General features: G+C 41.6%; 3 protein-coding genes and 1 pseudogene across 6 annotated transcripts; all 4 read left to right on the forward strand.

Annotated features, from left to right (window-relative positions):
* The first annotated feature begins 3724 nt into the window (after positions 1-3724).
* Positions 3725-6734, forward strand: LOC113031972 (uncharacterized; annotated as a pseudogene). Its single transcript, XR_013912217.1, has 3 exons — positions 3725-3887; positions 3974-4089; positions 5637-6734. The product of XR_013912217.1 is annotated as an uncharacterized LOC113031972 (transcript).
* A 119-nt stretch (positions 6735-6853) lies between these two features.
* On the forward strand, positions 6854-9040 carry LOC145419291 (uncharacterized). Of its 2 annotated transcripts, none has more exons than XM_080308243.1 (4): positions 6854-7512; positions 7586-7853; positions 8145-8333; positions 8919-9040. In XM_080308243.1, the coding sequence occupies exons 1-4, from the start codon at positions 7180-7182 to the stop codon at positions 9023-9025; spliced, it is 897 nt and encodes a 298-aa protein (XP_080164369.1). In that variant the 5' UTR covers positions 6854-7179; the 3' UTR covers positions 9026-9040. The 2 variants fall into 2 exon arrangements, with proteins under 2 accessions (XP_080164369.1, XP_080164370.1); XM_080308244.1 differs by having other exon boundaries at positions 8148-8333.
* A 287-nt stretch (positions 9041-9327) lies between these two features.
* On the forward strand, positions 9328-12493 carry LOC145431905 (uncharacterized). The gene is made up of 3 exons (XM_080308242.1): positions 9328-9481; positions 10599-10806; positions 10906-12493. Exons 1-3 carry the CDS (start codon positions 9369-9371, stop codon positions 12109-12111), a joined length of 1527 nt encoding a protein of 508 aa, XP_080164368.1. The 5' UTR covers positions 9328-9368; the 3' UTR covers positions 12112-12493.
* A 2337-nt stretch (positions 12494-14830) lies between these two features.
* LOC113032543 (uncharacterized) lies at positions 14831-19325 on the forward strand. Of its 2 annotated transcripts, none has more exons than XM_026185519.2 (5): positions 14831-14967; positions 15676-15842; positions 15929-16044; positions 16922-17065; positions 17166-19325. In XM_026185519.2, exons 2-5 carry the CDS (start codon positions 15698-15700, stop codon positions 18003-18005), a joined length of 1245 nt encoding a protein of 414 aa, XP_026041304.1. In that variant the 5' UTR covers positions 14831-14967; positions 15676-15697; the 3' UTR covers positions 18006-19325. The 2 variants fall into 2 exon arrangements, with proteins under 2 accessions (XP_026041304.1, XP_026041305.1); XM_026185520.2 differs by having other exon boundaries at positions 14955-15493.
* Positions 19326-19860: the final 535 nt, after the last annotated feature.

Below are 19860 nucleotides of genomic sequence, written 5' to 3' on the forward strand. Positions count from 1 at the left end.
AAGCCAGTGTTACAACAGAAACTGAAACCTATGACCTCGTGGACCCCATGTTGGATGATGAAATACGTAGCTTTGTCTCTCACACGAGCAATGATGGGTCTCAGCTAGGATCGCAAAGTTTCAGACGTTTTTCCTCTTTGAAGAAAATCCTCAGGGCCCTTGGCTTGCTCATTCATATTGTGAAGGTCTTCAAAAACAAAGATGAAGACCTCTCTTGCAGTTCATGGCATCATTGCAAACAGTCTCACACAGTAGAGGAACTGACAAAAGCTGAGATTGTTGTGATCAAAAGTGTGCAGAAGGAAATGTTTGAGGAGGAACTTGCCTGTATTGCCAATCTGGTCGTTAAGTGATGATGTGACGAATCCTACTTCCGGGCCTAAAGTAGTCGGCGTTTAATATGGCTTTTGCGTTGTTAACATGTTTAATGTTTTGTATTTTATTCTATTTAATCTCAAAAAGCTCCTAAAACAGTCAGTGATCACTGTTGACCTCCCTCGGCTTTTATTACCGCTAATCATTTATTTAAGCTCAGTTTTTAAAACCTTAGGATGTAACTACAGCCCAGCCCATGCAGCAGTATATGAATGACTAACCTCGTATTGTGGATGGATTATCTCAGTTGTTCTCCTGGCTGAAGTTTGGTCCTTTTACAGCATCCTGCCATTGTTTGTACATTTGTTCCTGACCACTGAGAACACTCACATTAACTTTTATTGAGTGGGAAAAAAAGTTAGCTTGTTTATATTATGCTAACATAGCTGTGTCGCTAGCGGTCACGTAGCACATCATTATATACCAGCTAGCCAAACTTCAGTAACCCTACAAACATCACTGCTATTTAGTTTTCTGTCTTCATTTATATTGGAAGTGATAGCAGAGCTGTACGTTTTAATTTGTTTTCAAAACCCCGCAGTCAGGACATGCTATATTGTATTTAGATAGAAGCTAGCGAGCTAACTTCCTGCTAACTTCTAACTCCTTTAAATGTCATAAATTCCGTTTTCATGGATGCCTGGATGTTAAACTCAATTGTTACACCTGGTAGAGCAGAACGCTGATCATTTTATTAAAGATGAAAGACTTTAGACAGTTTTTCAACTCTCAGTAATGCCATAGTGATCGTTTGATATATGGACCTGCAGCGGAGTTTAGGCCCAGACACAGCTAGTGACGTCAGACTTAACGACCAGATAGTAAAGACATACCAAAACAAAGCTCTTTACAGAAAATCAGTCCCCACTGTGATAATGAAGGACACTTGAGGACAGGCAGAAGGCTGAAACACGCTAACATCGACTACAAGGAGAAACATCCTCTCATTATTCCAGGTGACAGCCACGTTGCCAAGTTGATAGTACAATACCATCACCAGCGAGTAATGCATCAGGGACGGGTGTTAATAATAATAATAATGGATTGGATTTATATAGCGCTTTTCAAGGCACCCAAAGCGCTTTACAATACCACTATTCATTCACTCTCGCATTCACACACTGGTGGAGGCAGCTACAGTTGTAGCCACAGCTGCCCTGGGGCAGACTGACAGAGGCGAGGCTGCCATAAGTTCAATACCTTGCAAACACATTTTGGAACAGATGGAGACAGGAGTACCTAGGGACACTGCAGAGCCGAAACAAGTGGCAACATAAGCATGCAAACCTCAAGGTGGGAGATTTGGTGCTCATCAAAGTGATGCATAATGAATAATGGCCGATAGGACTTGTCAATATTGATGAGGATTTTCCTTTGGCTCTTTTGAACCAAAACAGGTTGGAAAATACCCTGTAATTAACAGAAATTGAGAATGAATTGCTTTCTTTTCTCTGTCTTATTATAATATGCAAAGACTAGCTGTAAGGGGAGTCTTTCAGGTTGCACCAATGAGACAATGTAATTCTTTCACTTTTATACTGGTAAAATCTAAAGGATTAATCATACCATTACAGTGTCATTTACAGACAGGCAAGAAATTAAAGGCATACCCTGAACTCTTGACCCCCTACACAGAGAGACATTGTTGCACTTTGCTGCCATGTTAGGGTCCACTTGTCAAAGAGAAATGAGTTGTACAATCAGTACAAAGTTGCTATGAGAGATTATCTTTGTCCTGTGACTAAGTATTTTAAAAGGGGTCACTGAATAGTTGATTATTTGACTGACATAACAGAGAGATAATAGCTCTGTTGGTGTTTCGGAATCAATTCCAGGAAACACTGAAGCTGTTGCAGGCATGTGTTGTACAAATACTTCACAAACTTGTCTTTGTCACTCGATTGTACACATTGCTTCTTTGGTTCTGTTCTGTGTTTCTATATAGTTGTGTCTTCTGAGCTTGTTAGCGGAGAATGCTATTTGTGTGTAACTTAAAAAACATATCAAACATGTTTCTCTTTCTATAGATTTCATTTATTTATAATTGTTTTGTCAGTGCCCTTAGGACTATTGTGATGCTGATTCAAAGAAGGTCAGTAAGTCTAAAGCAGACTAAAGACCGACTTAGGCTTTCATTAAATGAATCCACCACTCACTGTTACTGTAACACGGAGCACTTTATTATAGTCGATGAAACAGGAATACACAAAAACAGCACTGCAGTATAGTCAATCAGTGAACTTGATTATGACTGCAATGTGAGGGGCTTTGGAAAATTAGTTGTGTACATAGCTGGACTGGACATTTGCCCGGTGGGCCGATGGGTTATTTTGTTGTTGTTGTTGTTTTTGTAACGGTATAAAAAAAATGTTGCCATCACCAATTGTATCCACTGAAAAGGGGATGGGATGTTGGCTAACGCGCAGCCTTTCCGCAGCCTTTCCGCATCCATATAGTAAAAGAGTTAAATAAGCTATTCAGCCGCGTATAACTTCAGTTAAATCCAGCAGCGTCTTAGAGTCAATAACTTAGCGTAAACATAAAAGAAATGCGACTTTCCATAAACATAGCTGAGTTGCAGGTTGAGTCCCTGTCCCGCCACGTGTTCTTGTTTTGGTGACGCAAGACGATTGGTAGTCTACAGTGGGCCAGCGCTCCTATTGGGCCAGAGTCTACCGAATCTACAGTCACCGTAGTCTCCGGGCCAATGAAAAGACGTAACTGTCTGCAGTCACCGTAAACTTTTCGGTACCGTAGACGCGACATCTAGAGGTAATGGCTTGTAGCGAATTATTTGCCTTTCGTTTAGGTCTTAGCTTGTTTCGTATTGATTCGCGGCAGATGCATGTAAACGTCACAAGATAAGTTTAAAATAAATAAATAAATTGGTATGTAAAAAAGGGGGACATGGAAACTCAGCGGTCCTCTCTGGGAGTCGGTGTCAGCGCCAACCTGTAAACTAGTATTGAGCTAGCATGGTACTTTTGTTATTAACGTTAACGTAAACGTTTAGCTAAGGCGGTTATCTGTAATTGGAAACAGCCTCAATTTACCGCGTGGATATATCAATGCTTTTTTTAGTGAAGTGTATGCTGTATAGAGGTTTCACGGCCTTTGGCTTTTATACGCTGATGATTCTAAAGACTGTTGCATTGGCGTTATTTCAACCAACCTAATCAGTAAGGCGATTATTTTTCTGTATAGTCAGCTGTTGAACTTAACGTAATGAGCACATATCTGCGTTTCTGGCGCTGTTATGTTTCCCGCTGTCTATTAAACTAGTGTTTGTTCCACGTGGTAATTAAACTTTGTTTCGTGTCTTTTTTGTTTTTAAATTGACTCCAGGAAGAACAGGGAACATCGCAGCATGGACTCGGAGATCTTGAACATAGAGGAGATCGTGATGGGACGGGGCTTGCCGGATCCACCACCCGAGGCTCCCCCGGAAAAGCCGGCAGAACCATACAAACCCATCACTCTGAATGGACCTCCGGCTCCCTCGGTTCATTCCTGTGAGTGATGCAGCGATCATACCTTTTAAATCAGCTTCCTAAAAGCAACAACACATAATAAATTTGACATTCTGTTGTGGATTCAGACCAGCATGAAAACCTGCAGTGCTTCCAATGCTTCATCACGTTCTGCAGTGCAAAAGCCAAGGAGAGACACATGAAGAAGAGCCACCGGGAGGAATACAAGCAGCAGCTTCAGCAGGTGAGAAGAACAGAGTGTGTCATTTTTAACTAAATTGATGACCTTTTTGTGTCTTAATCTATTCACCAGAGTTCAACCCTGCTCAATGATGGATAGTTGGGATTTTTCTTTTTAATTTCTTTCCAATTTTGCAATAATGAAACTTAAAACCACAGATTTGTGGGGTTTTTTGTGGTTTTAGCTGCCATTGACCCATAAACAAAGTCCTCCTTTGGTGGATAAAGTTACTCTAAGAAATAGGGATGTTCCAGTTTATGTTGAAGAACATCGATCTGTAAAAACACCCCATGTGTTTGAGAACAATTTATCAAGAGTAATCACTTTCTCAAGTCACTAGATCATCCTTTAAGTTCAGCCTATGTGTGTAGCATCTTGCACCAAGCAGAATATTGCACACATTGCCCTGGTGTTGCAAATGTTAGCATTCCGAGGGCTAGTAATGTCCCATTTGTGTTCGCCTCATTAGTTGCTTCGCACGTTAGATTACGTGCTGTTATGGTTCTTTTGTCCATTAGTGATCTTCTGTATCATGCCATCTGGAAATCCCTGTGCACCCTTTGTCATGTAAAAGCTTGCACAATCAGACTTCCTCAGTCCATCCTCATTCATTTTGAAAATGGCTGCAGCAAAAAAAAATCGGGACGTGTCCAACCCACTGTAACAACACCGTAGTGTAGCTTACACTATATAGTCTAAGGAGCTTGGAAAGAAAAGCATCTGGACTTCTTTAAATTGCTTGAAGACGTTTCACCTCTCATCTGAGAAGCTTTTTCAGTTCTAGGGTCAGATGGTGGGGAGTAGATTTTAAGCCCTATGGGAGTGTCTCTTCCCCCCCCCCCCAAGAGGGTTATGGACCCCCATATTGATGATTTACGTAATCACGTGAACCAAGGTGTGAAAACGGGTGTGGATCACAATCAGCCAAGGTTACGGGTGAACCCACTGTGAAACCTAGCCTCACCCTGTCATGTGACTTACTGAGGTCAAATGGCCAAGGATGTGAGTCGGTGTTAAGGGAAGGGATCTCCAAACTGGATTATAGATGGCAGACAGTGTCGTAAGCCACCGCTTCTGTTCAAAAATGGTCTTTCACAGTGGGCATAGATGGCTTCTTTCAAACCATCTGTCTTTTGAGGATGCCAATGTTCACACATTTTGGATAGAGAAGACAGATGGTTAGGGGGCCCATTGTCCCTCTTGGGGGGGGGACACTCCCACAGGGCTTAAATCTGTGAGTCTCCACCATTTGACCCTAGAACTGAAGAAGCTTCTCAGATGAGAGGTGAAACGTCTTCAAGCAACTTAAAGAAATCCAGACGCTTTTCTTTCCAAGCTCTTTAGACTACGATGACCTGGATGACTGAGAACCTTCACAGACATACTTACACTATATAGCTTTTACATTATACACTCAAGGTGCCAGATTCCAGTTGAGTGAGTAGAAGCCCATTTTTCTCTCAAAGAGCGTTCACAACTCCATGTCCCTAATAGCAGCTTTAGGTTTTAAATGTTTCTCCTCCCCGTTCTTTTTGGTCATCTTTTCTCAGGGAAACACATTGTTCACATGCTACGTGTGCAACTGCACATTTCTGTCATCTGAGGAACTGACGCAGCATCAGCCAACACACAGCAAGGATGACAAGCCCTTCAAATGTGTTCACTGCAAAGAGAGCTTTAAAACGTTCTCTGAAGTGAGTATAATTTAGAACATACTGCAGAATGAATCAGTTTCTAGCTTTATGTATTTGTGCTTAACCTGTTGCATAACCATTTACTTCTCTCCTGTCTAGCTCAGATCCCATAGAAGACAGGCGTGTCCAGAGAAACAGATGGTTTGTAAAGATTGCAATGAAACGTTCCGTAGTGCCGGACTGCTGCGTGCTCATCGCCTGACCCAGCATCCACGCCCAGATGTCGAGACTACAGAACAGCCAGAGGATTCTACAAAAACTCATCGCTGTAAGAAGTGCGGCCAGGGATTTGAAGCTGAATCAGAGCTGATGGCACACCAGGAGAAATACCCCGAAGGTCAGCAGTGCAACGGCAGCACTTCATCTGTCAAGAAACGCGGACGGCCTGCCAAGGCCAAAGACCCGGCAGGTGCTGAGAAAAAGGGAAAGCGGAAAAAGAAAGAGGAAGCAGACATTAACGAGGAGACCGTGAAGGCCGGCAGCACATCAGACGCGATGGCAACCCCAGCGGAAGAAAAAGGGAAAGCAGGCGGAGCAAAGCGTGGCCGTCCCTCGAAGGTGACAGCAAAGTCAGAAACGGAAGATAAAACTCCCGAGGACGAGAGTCAGGCTTCAGCAAAGGAGAAGAAACCTAAAGCAGAGCCGACCCCACCCCGTCAGCACCCGTGCCCCGAGTGCGACCTCACATTCCCCCGCTCGATTCAGCTCTGCGCTTACAAGAAGAAGAAGCATGCCCCACGGAAAGCCCACCCCTGCGAAGAATGTGAAGAGAGCTTTGCCCGTCCAGAGCAGCTGGATGCCCATATTTCCCGGGCGCACGCCAATGGCCGATTTGCCTGTCCGACCTGCGGCGAGAGCTTTGGCCGAGAGCGCACATTGAAAGCTAATCAGCAAAGCCACCCAGAGGAAAAGCATGAAAACACAAGTGGAAAAAGATGATTCAGAAACTAAGTGAGACAAATTAGATAGAATTCAACACTGCATACTTAAGAAATTGTTTTCATTACAGGGTTTGGGCTACATCACTGAAAATGAGGTACAAGTTCTTGGAAGTGATGAGATCAAGGTTGAAGACAACAGTTCGAATCAACCACTGACTGCGTCCACTAGTCAAAATAGACAGACTGCAAGCGTGCAGCCGCTGCATCATCGCAATACTGTTCCGGTGAAAGAGGAAAGCAGCCTCATAGTGAATGATGTTCCAGCCACAAATGGCAGCAGACACATCCGCTGGAATGTAGAGGCACTTAGTGAAAATACAGTCATCCCAAGTAAGTATTAAGGTTTCTCAACCAATATGTAATTTTGAAACTATTGATTTCTGCAGTCTGTATACCACCTGGCACAGTATCTCTTGATTTCTTTTGTAAATCAACGTCCCATAACCTCAGATTCAGAAATGATTGACTGTGAGATCGGCACAAAGACAGCACAGCCGGAGACAAGTTCCAAATTAAATATCAACAAAGCAGATGTTCCTGGTGCTTTGTTGCCTTCCATTCCCTCTACGTTAGAGGGATCTCCCGAAGACCAAGTCGTCTTTGAGCTGGAGTCAATTACCACGAGTGTTGAAGAAGTAATGAAGGAAAGAGGGCTCCATGGAGGAACGGAACAAGATAAGGTGATGGACCAGTCTCCAGGCCTCATACTGGAGAAGTTCCTTACTTCTAGACAGAGAGCGACTGCTGAAAAGGAGCAGTGCCTGATGATGGCAAGCGACAATCAAGCACAGGTGAGACGCTTGCAGTACCAGCTATGTTAGATAGAATTCAACACTGCATACTTAGGACTTGTTTTCATTACAGGGTTTGGGCTACATCACTGAAAATGAGGTACAAGTTCTTGGAAGTGATGAGATCAAGGTTGAAGAGAACAGTTCGAATCAACCACTGACTGCATCCACTAGTCAAAATAGACAGACTGCAAGCGTGCAGCCGCTGCATCATCGCGATATAAGGACTGTTCTGGTGAAAGAGGAAAGCAGCCTCATAGTGAATGATGTTCCAGCCACAAATGGCAGCAGACACATCCGCTGGAATGTAGAGGCACTTAGTGAAAATACAGTCATCCCAAGTAAGTATTAAGGTTTCTCAACCAATATGTAATTATAAAACTATTGATTTCTGCAGTCTGCATACCACCTGGCACAGTATCTCTTGATTTCTTTTTCTTTTTTCTTTTTTCTTTTTTTAAATCAAATGTTACTTTTTTGAGAGTAACAGGATTTCTGATTATTGGATAAACCAAAGTTTAGCTGTTGTCACCTCTGATTCCACTCATGGCTAATCACCTTCTGGCTAATGAGTATAACTCTTGGAAAACCACTGTGCCATGTTAAATCATGTTCTTTGATTTGTATTTTAGCAGTAGAGGTTGGGGAGAGGACAACGGACTGTTGCATCTTACCAGAGTTCAACACCAGCCAGTGTATTTTCTATCCAATAAAGGAGGAGGAGAGAGAGGTCCTAGTAGAATCTGCTGGGACCAGCAGAAACCCAGAGGGATCCCACGATGCAAATCAGACAGAAAGTCAAACAGCTGATTGTGATATACGTAAGTAACTCACTCGACCTCCACCTCCACTTACTTTGAAATCCACCATTTTTAATCCTCAGTCGTAAAAGGCTGATGGGGTATTGTCATCACCCTGCTGGATGGGCGGGTGGGCAGCGTTGACCCCTAAGTCTGTGAATAATTGCATAGTAGCTTCAAACTGATACCACAGGTTTATTTGCTAAAAACCTTGGATGAGTTTGGATCTTGGTGACCTTGGCCTAAAGTTCAGAGATCAGCTTTTCTGAAAATCTGGGCAATGCAGTAACTTGAGAATGTAGGGATGAGGATTTTCAAATTATTACTGTCAGTGCAGCTACTAAAAATTGTGGATGAGTTAAAATCTCAGTGACCAAGGTCAGAGTAAGTTCTGAAAGTTTTGTGATTGTGATGACAAGGACCACATAAGATTTTCAAATTGATGACATAGGTGTGTCTACTAGCAGGTTGAGGGGTTGCACTGACGATCGCCAGTATTTTTCAGTTATAGAAATGGTAGAGACTTGACTTTATCGATTTCTATATTTGGTATTCTCCAAATACTACTTAAAGGCTTATATATTAATTTTGAGTCTGTTTAAACAGGTGAATCGATCCATTCTGTACCAGACTATCAGGAAACAAGAGTCGAAGGTCTTTTTTCAGATCCTGAGGTCATCGAGCAACAAGGTTTGTTCCCTTTTGTGGAATGATTAGTATTTATATTTGAGAGATTTTCTTAAGCTGTTTATTGATGATGTCAATAAAACTTAAGATGATCCTCTTACATAATAAATCTGTCCTTTAGCTGTGTCGGACTCTGAGTGGCAGCACCTCAGAGTCATAGTGAATGATGTTCCAGCCACAAATGGCTGGAACATCCATTTGTGGCTGTTCTTGCCATTGCCAGTGTGTGAATGGGTGAATGACTGAATGTAGTGTAAAGCGCTTTGGGGTCCTTAGGGACTGAGTAAAGCGCTATACAAATGCAGGCCATTTACCATTCACCTACCAGATCTTCGTGAGTTTCTCCTCCAAAGTCCCGATGAAGAGGATATGGGTGGCTTTGAATTGTCAGATCCTCAGCTTGATTCAGAAGCAGAAGTAATGGCCTATTTCTCCAAGAACTCGGCCATCAGTGCACAACAGTCGGATCACTCATCGCAAAGGTACAGTAAGACCTTCTTTGAGTCTACAAAACTATTATCCATAGAAATAACTAGGGCAGGGCAATATGGCCAAGAATATTCATCACGATATATATTTGAAAATTTGCGATAATGATATAACTGATGATATAATTTACGCAAGACAAAACTTTTTACAAAACTACTTTACAACTCCGCAACTTTGATGGTTTTTTTGCACTGTTAATGCATTTTCACTTAAATGAGCAGCTGTTTTTATTTTTATTTATTTATTTATTTTTATGTGCATTAAAGCTACATAAAAATTTAACAGTGAAAATGCAATTTTTTTTTTCTGGCAGTTTAACCAAAAGGCATTTCCAGTGGAAATTGGCCGACATATCCTCAGCGTAACCATGCATAGTATCCACAAAACTTAAAAAGAGGTTATACACACACAATACGGTAATATTATGTTGAAGCACAGTACGTATCACTCCGCGAGGTTCCTGCCTACGGTAGCCGTAATGCTCTGACAATCCATCAAGCTGTGCGGCTTCATAGCTTAGCAAAGTTGTACTAAAACATTTTTTACAGATTTTTGAGCGCCGTGTACCACATAAAATCTGTTTGAGGTCAGTAATCACAACCAGAATTCATACATAAGAATTATAAGGGGCACTGTCGATTTTTTATTTATTTTTTTCTTCAGAAAATCAAAGGATTTTAAGAGCAACTTATTTTCCGTAAAACACGGTAATAACAATGGCCCGCTTGCATGCTCTACCAAAAATTGTGCTTTGTTGTGCATCTGACGGACGAAAGCCAAACCAGTTCCACACCACTGAAGTTGCAGCATTTTAACAAACCAGGTCTGGTTCATCTGTTTCATTCAACGATCCGCTTTCGCCCTTCCCATTCTCCGTTGCTGCCATGCTTTTTCTGCCATGTACGTATAATTTCTTATCTTCTTATCATTTTCTTATCGTTGCCCGACATCATACCGGTATTACCGTGAATGGTATGATATGGCCCAGCCCTAGAAATAACTCTAAATATCTTTCTTTTTTTTCTTTTTTTTCTATTATTGCTGTTGTTCCTCTGTTACATACATGTAAGATTTGCTCTTGATGTTCTTTTGACTTTATTCCCCCCTTAGTTTGCCAACATCCGTGATCCCGTCTAATGCACCAAGAGATGGCAACAGAACCAGAGAGCCCATTGATTACTTCTCTAAGTACTTTGGTTGGGATACCTGGGTAGAACTTGCCAACTGTACAAATAAACTGTCCAACATGCCTGACGCTGTCACGGCCAGGGAAGTTGCACGCTTTGTTGGGATCCACATCGCAATGGGAACTTTGAAGGTTTGTATTTCTGCCTGTCTGATTACTGAAATTATTACCTCATTTTTGGTTAGATGCTAAAACCTAATTTTATTTATTTTTCTATTGTTACTTTCTTAGTTTCCCAGTGCAAAGCTCTACTGGGAAGACTTGACTAAGGTGCCGTTGATTGCTGAAGCCATCCCGTTGTCCCGTTTCCTCGAGCTGTCTCGCACGCTGAAGCTGACTTCTTCAAAGTATCCAGCCAACGCTAATCCCCACAAAGGAACTTGTGATAGTGATCAATGTGGTGACGAGGCAAATGGCTCAGATGGTTCAAAACAGGCTGATCCCCTGTGGAAAGTTCATCCATTATTGTGTCGTTTCAAAGCAGGGTGCCAGTCATTAAGACGAGAGGGCGATTATGCAGTTGACCAATATCCACTTCCTCTCACTGGGAAGGTGCACAACAACAAACTGTCTCTCTACAGCACTGCTTTAATTGGATTTGACGGCTTACTCTTACATGTCGATCTTAAGGTGGATCTCTCAGACAAAGAAGGTGCTGTAGAAAAAATGGTCCCCAAAGGTAGTATGGTGTTCCTTTGCAAACAGGAACTGTCCACCCCTGTGATGCTCGAACGCCTTTTAGCTGCTGGGGTTCATGGAGCAGGCAGGGTGGGAGGGGCTCGAGGACAGATCGGTGATGAGTTTGTGAGCTCAGATGGGAAGTTGATGCTGCGCAGATCCCATTGTGGCTTCATACTTTCTACTGCGGGAAATGGCCAAAGGAGCGCGGCCTTTCTCATTGAAAACTTTGAGAAAGCCCAGATGTCGGCCCGTCTCCACAGAGAACTGAAAAATCTTTATGCAATTCCCCTCACGGCCTCTGCACCAAGCTGCTGGCCCCAAGCAGTGCTCTGGTACCTCACGGATCTGGCTTTGGTAAACTCCTGGCTCCTGTATCGACAGGATTTCAGAGCATCCGTGCCACCTTTGACTCTCATGGCTTTCAGATTGGAAGTGTCCAAGGCTTTGATCTTCTCTAGTAGCTCGGATACCCAAGACTCAGTTCCTCCCCAGCCGCCGGCAGCAGAGGTTCACACAACAAATGAAACCCGCAGTCCCATCCTGGTGGAGGAGAGTCCTCTGCCAGACGCAGCCACACGATATGACGGTTCAGGTCACTGGCCGGAGCAGCTTGGAGAGGGGGGCAGGTGCCGTTTTGGGGACTGTCAGAGGACATCACGAGTGTTATGCCTCAAGTGCTGTGTCTTTCTTTGTATCTCACGTAACCACAACTGCTTTTTGAATTTCCATAATCAGGGAAGTTTGGGAAAAGAGTAGTATCTGCTACAGAATTTACCAATCTCTGATTGTAACTGTGTTTTTGGTGTAGGGAAACTCACTGCCTTTCACTGTCATGCTTTTATAGGGCTGTTGTGATGCATTTTAAAAAAATCTTAATATGTCATTTAGGAGTTATAAAAAAAGAATTTGCTTCAGAAAGAAAAAAAGACTCAGAGCCACACACTGTGCTGGAAAAGAAGTGTAAAAAGTTGTTTGTTTTTTTTCACTGTGGCCATCATGATACTTTTGCCCTCAACTATTTATTTTCACCTGATCTAGTTTACATTCTACAGTGAGCTTATTTTTTGGCTCCGAGTTTTATTATTAAAGTATCATTTATTTGAGTTTTAGAAAACAATAAAGGACAAATGTTCATTTATTCATTTGAGGACTGCTTACAAGTACAAAAGAAAAAATGTGCCAAAACATATTAAAGCTCTTGTGTACTGAAATAACCAAGTAGGACACAGTACTGCAACAATAACAGAAATTAAAGAGCATCGGTCACTAGACCATCTTCCACTAATGCCGCGTAACAATAGTGAAAACTGAAATGACTAAAAGAAAATCTATACTAGCACACAGTCGATGCATGCCTGTATGAGGTTTGAAATACAGTATATTACAGAGTACTGTACAAACTGGTGGAAAAAATTAATTCAAGTTACAAAAACACATCAAAATGGCCAATCCATGACTGATTTTTTTTTTTTTTTTTTAATCCAGGTATGCTTTTAATGCATTGGAAGTGGGTTTGGGTCATTGTCATGCTGAACAATTAAGCAATTGCCAATCAGAATATTTTCCGGTGGTATTACATGGTGAGAACAAAAACAATCTGATGGTACTGATGCTGCATTCATAATTCAGTCAATGTTGATAAAATTGGGGCGATCATGGCTCAAGAGTTGGCAGTTTGTCTTGTAATCGGAAGGTTACCAGTTTGAGCCCCAGCTCGGACAGTCTCGGCCGTTGTGTCATTGGGCAAGACACTTCACCTGTTGCCTACTGGTGGTGGTCAGAGGGCCCGGTGGCACCAGTGTCTGGCAGCCTCGCCTCTGTCAGTGCGCCCCAGGGTGGCTGTGGCTACAATGTAGCTTGCCATCACCAGTGTGTGAATGGGTGGATGACTGAATGTAGTGTAAAGCGCTTTGGGGTCCATAGGGACTAAGTAAAGCGCTATACAAATATAGGCCATTCAAATCACCAATGCTGTCAGTTAAATTTTGGACTAGACCATGACAAAGCCTTCACTGATTTTCAGGCCAGTAACTTGACATACCTCAGCCCTTTTTCCCTGTTTCCCTTCCTTATGAATGGCTTCTTGGCAGCCAGGCTTTCACTGAGACCATTTTTGATGAGATTGAACAGTAGATTGATGAAGTCAAGGGCCAAATCCACCACTAAGGATGTCACTTTTAGATACTGTTTGTCTGTTATTTAAAAGCTCTTTGTGAAGAATTATTATAGTTTTCATTTTCAAATTCGTTTTATTTGTATTTCGTTTTGACTTTTTGTTTTTATTTAGATTAGTTTCATTTAGTTTTCAGAGTGGATTTTCTTGTTTCAGTTTAGCTTTTACTGTTTATAAATCTTTAGTTTTTGATATTTTTTATGAGTTTAGGTGTAAGCATTAGAGTTTGTTAATTATTAGTATTCGTTAGAGACAAGATTTCAGAAAATTATTATAATAAAAAACATTTTCTTTAGATTTTATTTCATGTTAAAGAGTTTTACAATAGCTCACACATTTTCTTTTTAAATCTAGTTTTAATTTTTAATTGCCTTAAAAAATTGTTGCATCTAGTTTTAGTTTAGTTTTAGTTTAGTAATAATAACCTTGTTTGGGAATTACCTAGTTGGTGCAATATAAATTGGTCCTTTGCTAAGTTTTCTGTTTTCTCTATACACAAAATCAGCTCACCAATTGAATTAGGTACATTCTTATGCTTGAATTATTCTTAGATCAATGTGAAGTGGCTTAACAAACAACAAGAAACACTCCTCTGAAAATGTTGAGATGTAAGGCCTGAACTGCGAAAGAGAAAAAGCAGTCAATGGCCAATAAAAAAACTTTGAAAGACCTTCAGAAAGCCTGGAGAACTAGACCGCTTTTAAAGGCAACTTTTAAAAATTACATGAAAGTCTGACTCATTGAAAGCAGAATACGATTAAATGAGCGGTGGAATAATGAAATAATTCAGCTATAACAGTAAATTTTACAAACTGGTGGTAAAAAGTAAATTCAAGTTACAAAAGACATCAAGATGAAAAAAAGGAATCTGTAGACCAGATACTCAGTTTTAATCATTAGCGGTACAAAACTCCATCTGCGCGTGTGTGTGTTCAGTATATGTTAAAAACACAGTAGTACGCTGAACGATTACTACAGTATGTAGTTGTTTTGTGTCACGTGACAAAGATCGAGCATAGAATCGATCTTAATAGAAAAGATTTATTCAAACAATTCTGCCCGTGTGTATGCTGTAGTTGATTGTATTAGTTATCTAAGTAAAATAGCATGTAAGAGTCAGAAAATAACATTACTGTAATAGTAGTCCGCGCAGTAACATTGTTAATGAGTTTTGTTTTAAATTGAAAGTTTTATTTCTTCACGTATGCGATGTGATAAAACTTGTGTTCTGTATATTTGCGTTGGGTAAACTCGGCTTGCTCATATACGACCATTTAGATTTTGCATCTAAATATGAATCAATAACAACATCGAATACTTCCAGGCAGCCATCTTAGCTGTACCGACGGCCACCACACAGCAGGAAGTGTCCGATCTATCGGTTGCACTTCTCTGGGGTCAACTCTCTCAGTCAAACTACCCTGAAAGAGCGGTTAGAGGTAATGGCTACTCTAGCTTCTTAGTCGAATTATTTGCCTTTCGTTTAGGTCTTAGCTTGTTTTGTAATGATTCGCGGCAGATACATTTAAATTTCAGAAGATGAGTTCAAAACTAGCGTGTAAAAAAAAGGGGACACGGAAACTCTGTGGTCCTCTCTGGGAATCAGTGTTGTTAGCGCCAACCTGCAAACTAGTAGTGAGCTAGCTAACGTTAGCGCGCTAACTTAGCACGGTACTTTTGTTATTAACGTTAAAATAAACATTTAACTAAGGCGGTTGTGTGCTATTGAAACGCACTCAGTTTACCGCGTGGATATATCAAGGCTCTTTTCGTTAAGTGAGCAATGTCTGCCACTTGCAGAGCTGTGTGGAGGTAGCTAGCATGGCTAGCGGCCTTAATGTTACGGTAACGTTAGCTAACAGTGGCTAAAACTTGGGTAATTCCCGCGGACTAACAGTTTCACGGCCTTTGGGTTTTATACGCGGCTCATTCTAAAACTGTTGCATTGGCGTTATTTCAACCAACGTAAGTAACCAACCTAGTAAGGCGATTACTTTTCTGTATAGTCAGCTGTTGAACTTAACGTAATGAGCACATATCTGCGTTTCTGGCGCTGTTATGTTTCCCGCTGTTTATTAAACTAGTGTTTGTTCCACGTGGTAATTAAACTTTGTTTCGTGTCTTTTTTGTTTTTAAATTGACTCCAGGAAGAACAGGGAACATCGCACCATGGACTCGGAGATCTTGAACATAGAGGAGATCGTGATGGGACGGGGCTTGCCGGATCCACCACCCGAGGCTCCCCCGGAAAAGCCGGCAGAACCATACAAACCCATCACTCTGAATGGACCTCCGGCTCCCTCGGTTCATTCCTGTGAGTGATGCAGCGATCATACCTTTTAAATCAGCTTCCTAAAAGCAACAACACATAATAAATTTGACATTCTGTTGTGGATTCAGACCAGCATGAAAACCTGCAGTGCTTCCAATGCTTCATCACGTTCTGCAGTGCAAAAGCCAAGGAGAGACACATGAAGAAGAGCCACCGGGAGGAATACAAGCAGCAGCTTCAGCAGGTGAGAAGAACAGAGTGTGTCATTTTTAACTAAATTGATGACCTTTTTGTGTCTTAATCTATTCACCAGAGTTCAACCCTGCTCAATGATGGATAGTTGGGATTTTTCTTTTTAATTTCTTTCCAATTTTGCAATAATGAAACTTAAAACTGCAGATTTGAGGGTTTTTTGTGGTTTTAGCTGCCATTGACCCATAAACAAAGTCCTCCTTTGATAAAGTTACTCTAAGAAATAGGGATGTTCCAGTTTATGTTGAAGAACATCGATCTGTAAAAACACCCCATGTGTTTGAGAACAATTTATCAAGAGTAATCACTTTCTCAAGTTACTAGATCATCCTTTAAGTTCAGCCTATGTGTGTAGCATCTTGCACCAAGCAGAATATTGCACACATTGCCCTGGTGTTGCAAATGTTAGCATTCCGAGGGCTAGTAATGTCCCATTTGTGTTCGCCTCATTAGTTGCTTCGCACGTTACATTACGTGCTGTTATGGTTCTTTTGTCCATTAGTGATCTTCTGTATCACCGTTGCAGAAATCTCCGTCTTTGAGTCCCATGTCATCTGGAAATCCCTGTGCACCCTTTGTCATGTAAAAGCCTGCACAGTCAGACTTCCTCAGTCTTAACCCATCCTCATTCATTTTGAAAATGACTGCAGCGAAGAAAATCGGGAGGCGTCCGACCCACTGAAATGACACCATAGTGCAGGTTACACTACATAGCTTTCGCATTATACACTACTCCTCAAGGCACCAGATTGCTTCGGTTGAGTCCGTAGACACCCGTTTTTCGCTAAAGGAGCCTTCACACAACTATGTCCAAAACATAAGGTTTTAAATGTTTCTCCTCCCCGTTCTTTTTGGTCATCTTTTCTCAGGGAAACACATTGTTCACATGCTACGTGTGCGACCGCACATTTCTGTCATCTGAGGAACTGACGCAGCATCAGCCAACACACAGCAAGGATGACAAGCCCTTCAAATGTGTTCACTGCAAAGAGAGCTTTAAAACGTTCTCTGAAGTGAGTATAATTTAGAACATACAGCAGAATGAATCAGTTTCTAGCTTTATGTGTTTGTGCTTAATGTTTGTGCATAACCATTTACTTCTCTCCTGTCTAGCTCACATCCCATAGAAGACAGGTGTGCCCAGAGAAACAGATGGTTTGTAAAGATTGCAATGAAACGTTCCGTAGTGCCGGACTGCTGCGTGCTCATCGCCTGACCCAGCATCCACGCCCAGATGTCGAGACTACAGAACAGCCAGAGGATTCTACAAAAACTCATCGCTGTAAGAAGTGCGGCCAGGGATTTGAAGCTGAATCAGAGCTGATAGCACACCAGGAGAAATACCCCGAAGGTCAGCAGTGCAACGGCAGCACTTCATCTGTCAAGAAACGCGGACGGCCCGCCAAGGCCGAAGACGCGGCAGGTGCTGAGAAAAAGGGAAAGCGGAAAAAGAAAGAGGAAGCAGACATTCCCGAGGAGACCGTGAAGGCCAGCAGCACATCAGACGCGATGGCAACCCCAGCGGAAGAAAAAGGGAAAGCAGGCGGAGCAAAGCGTGGCCGTCCCTCGAAGGTGACAGCAAAGTCAGAAACGGAAGATAAAACTCCCGAGGACGAGAGTCAGGCTTCAGCAAAGGAGAAGAAACCTAAAGCAGAGCCGACCCCACCCCGTCAGCACCCGTGCCCCGAGTGCGACCTCACATTCCCCGGCTTGATTCAGCTCCGTGCTCACAAGAAGGAGAAGCACGCCCCACGGAAAGCCCACCCCTGCGAAGAATGTGAAGAGAGCTTTGCCCGTCCAGAGCAGCTGGATGCTCACATGTCCCGGGCGCACGTCGTGGGCCGATTTGCCTGTCCGACCTGCGGGAAGAGCTTTGGCCGAGAGCGCACATTGAAAGCTCACCAGAAAAGTCACCCAGAGGAAAAGCATGAAAACACAAGTGGAAAAAGATAATTGAGGCATGGAGACTTTGCAGATTTTATTCATAAATTTTCCTTTTACCCACCCTTGTCTCTCTTTTTCTTTTCTTTTTTAAACTTTGGGGATCTCGTACTGCAGATGATGTTGGTTTTTGAGAATGAAGTTATGGTGAGATTGATTTTGATTACCGACTGTTGAAATTTTGGTCTAAGAGACACATCTCCTAAATTAACTAACCAGACATGAAACCCAACTATTACACCGTTTGTCACAAAATATTCTGTAAAAACAGAAACTGTTTGGATTAACTTTTTAAAGGATTTTCTTTTTTAAGTGTGAAATGCGTGTGAATTTATTACTTTGTCTTGAGTTGTTGAACTCACTTTGTGGTTAAAAAAAAAAAAAAAAATGTCTTCCCTCTTTTTTTCCCCCTTAAATTTTGGGCAATTACATGTGTTGAGGTATATTTAGATACCTGGTAGTGATACTATGTTTAATTGTTTAGTTATTTTTTTGTTTGTTTTGTTTTTGTTTTTCAAGAAGAATTATGTCATGTACAGCTTCGGGTTATTATTGTGCATTTTTACACTTAATATTTTGATTATGTTACTTTATAAATTAAGTCTCATTGAGGAGGAATTTTAAAATAACACGATTAAGCTCTTCTGAAAGTTTATTTTTTGCTAAGTGCTCCCAGTTCAATGTGGAGTGGTTGGCATGTGGGCAGAAATGATCCACTTTAATCCTGATTTGTCTGATGCTAAAATGTACTCCCTTATTTTTTCACTTGTTTAAAGGACCAGTGTGCAGGATTTAGGGTGGTCTATTGGGCAAAATGAAGTAAAATATTCATAATTGTATATACTAAACTGGAATTACTAACCACATTAGTATCTACAGAGGGAGAGGATTCTCACCTGAGAGGTCCGTGTAGTTTTGTAGAGAAGAAAACTCTGTAAACATAAATACATGCCATCCATGTAAAATGCAACGTAGGTGTGTCATGTAGTCGCCATTTTTCTATAGTAGCCTGGAATGAACAAACCAGACCTTAAGAAGGGCCTTTCCTGCTGCTCAGTCACAAGTAGTTGTATATGCTTGCAAAATGACTTTGGTTGCTATCTGCAACCTCACCACTAGATGCCAATGAATCCTACACAATGCTCTTTTAAAATGATCTTTAATGTCTTAGACATTTTTGAATGGGACTGGTGGTTCTTTAATGCTCTAGTATCCAATAAGGAACTGTGTATATCATGTGTTACTCACTGATTGGATTGTTCTCTCCCCACTGCAATGTGTCTGGACATGAAATAAAACTTGCTATCCCAAGGGAGGCTGCTGAAAAGATGACTCAACTTGCTGTTTCTGTTCTTATTTGGAATTCAGGAGCACCAATTAAAATGAGTTGCATTGCTTGTGGTGATAATGCAGTTTGTTTTGAAAAAGATGCATTTCATGTGGTTTTGAAATTAGTATCTATTTTTAGCGTAATGTTAAGAAGGCCTTTTTCCCCAAGCCTGGAAGAGAACTAAGTCTAAATGGTGGATTTTCATTGACAGCTGAATCACTAAAACAAATGTCAGACATGCTCTTCCTAAGTAGCCTGTGGCATGATGTTATTTAGGATTTTCTGATGTTAATGCACTATTAGGTACATCATAAAGGTCCAACTACTTGTTAATTTCTAATCAATCGCACAGCAGAAACTAAATGCAGTGGTATGTAGACATTGTCAAGATGACCTGCTGAAGTTCAAACTGGGCCTCAGAATGGGGACGAAAGGTGATTAAGTGACTTTGAACATGACGTAGTTGTTGGTGCCAGACTGACAGGTCTGAATATTTCACAAATCCACTGGGATTTTCACACATAACCATCTTTAGGG

The sequence above is a fragment of the Astatotilapia calliptera genome, chromosome 11 (genome assembly GCF_964374335.1).
Source record: "Astatotilapia calliptera chromosome 11, fAstCal68.1, whole genome shotgun sequence".
NCBI classification, from domain to species: domain Eukaryota; kingdom Metazoa; phylum Chordata; class Actinopteri; order Cichliformes; family Cichlidae; genus Astatotilapia; species Astatotilapia calliptera.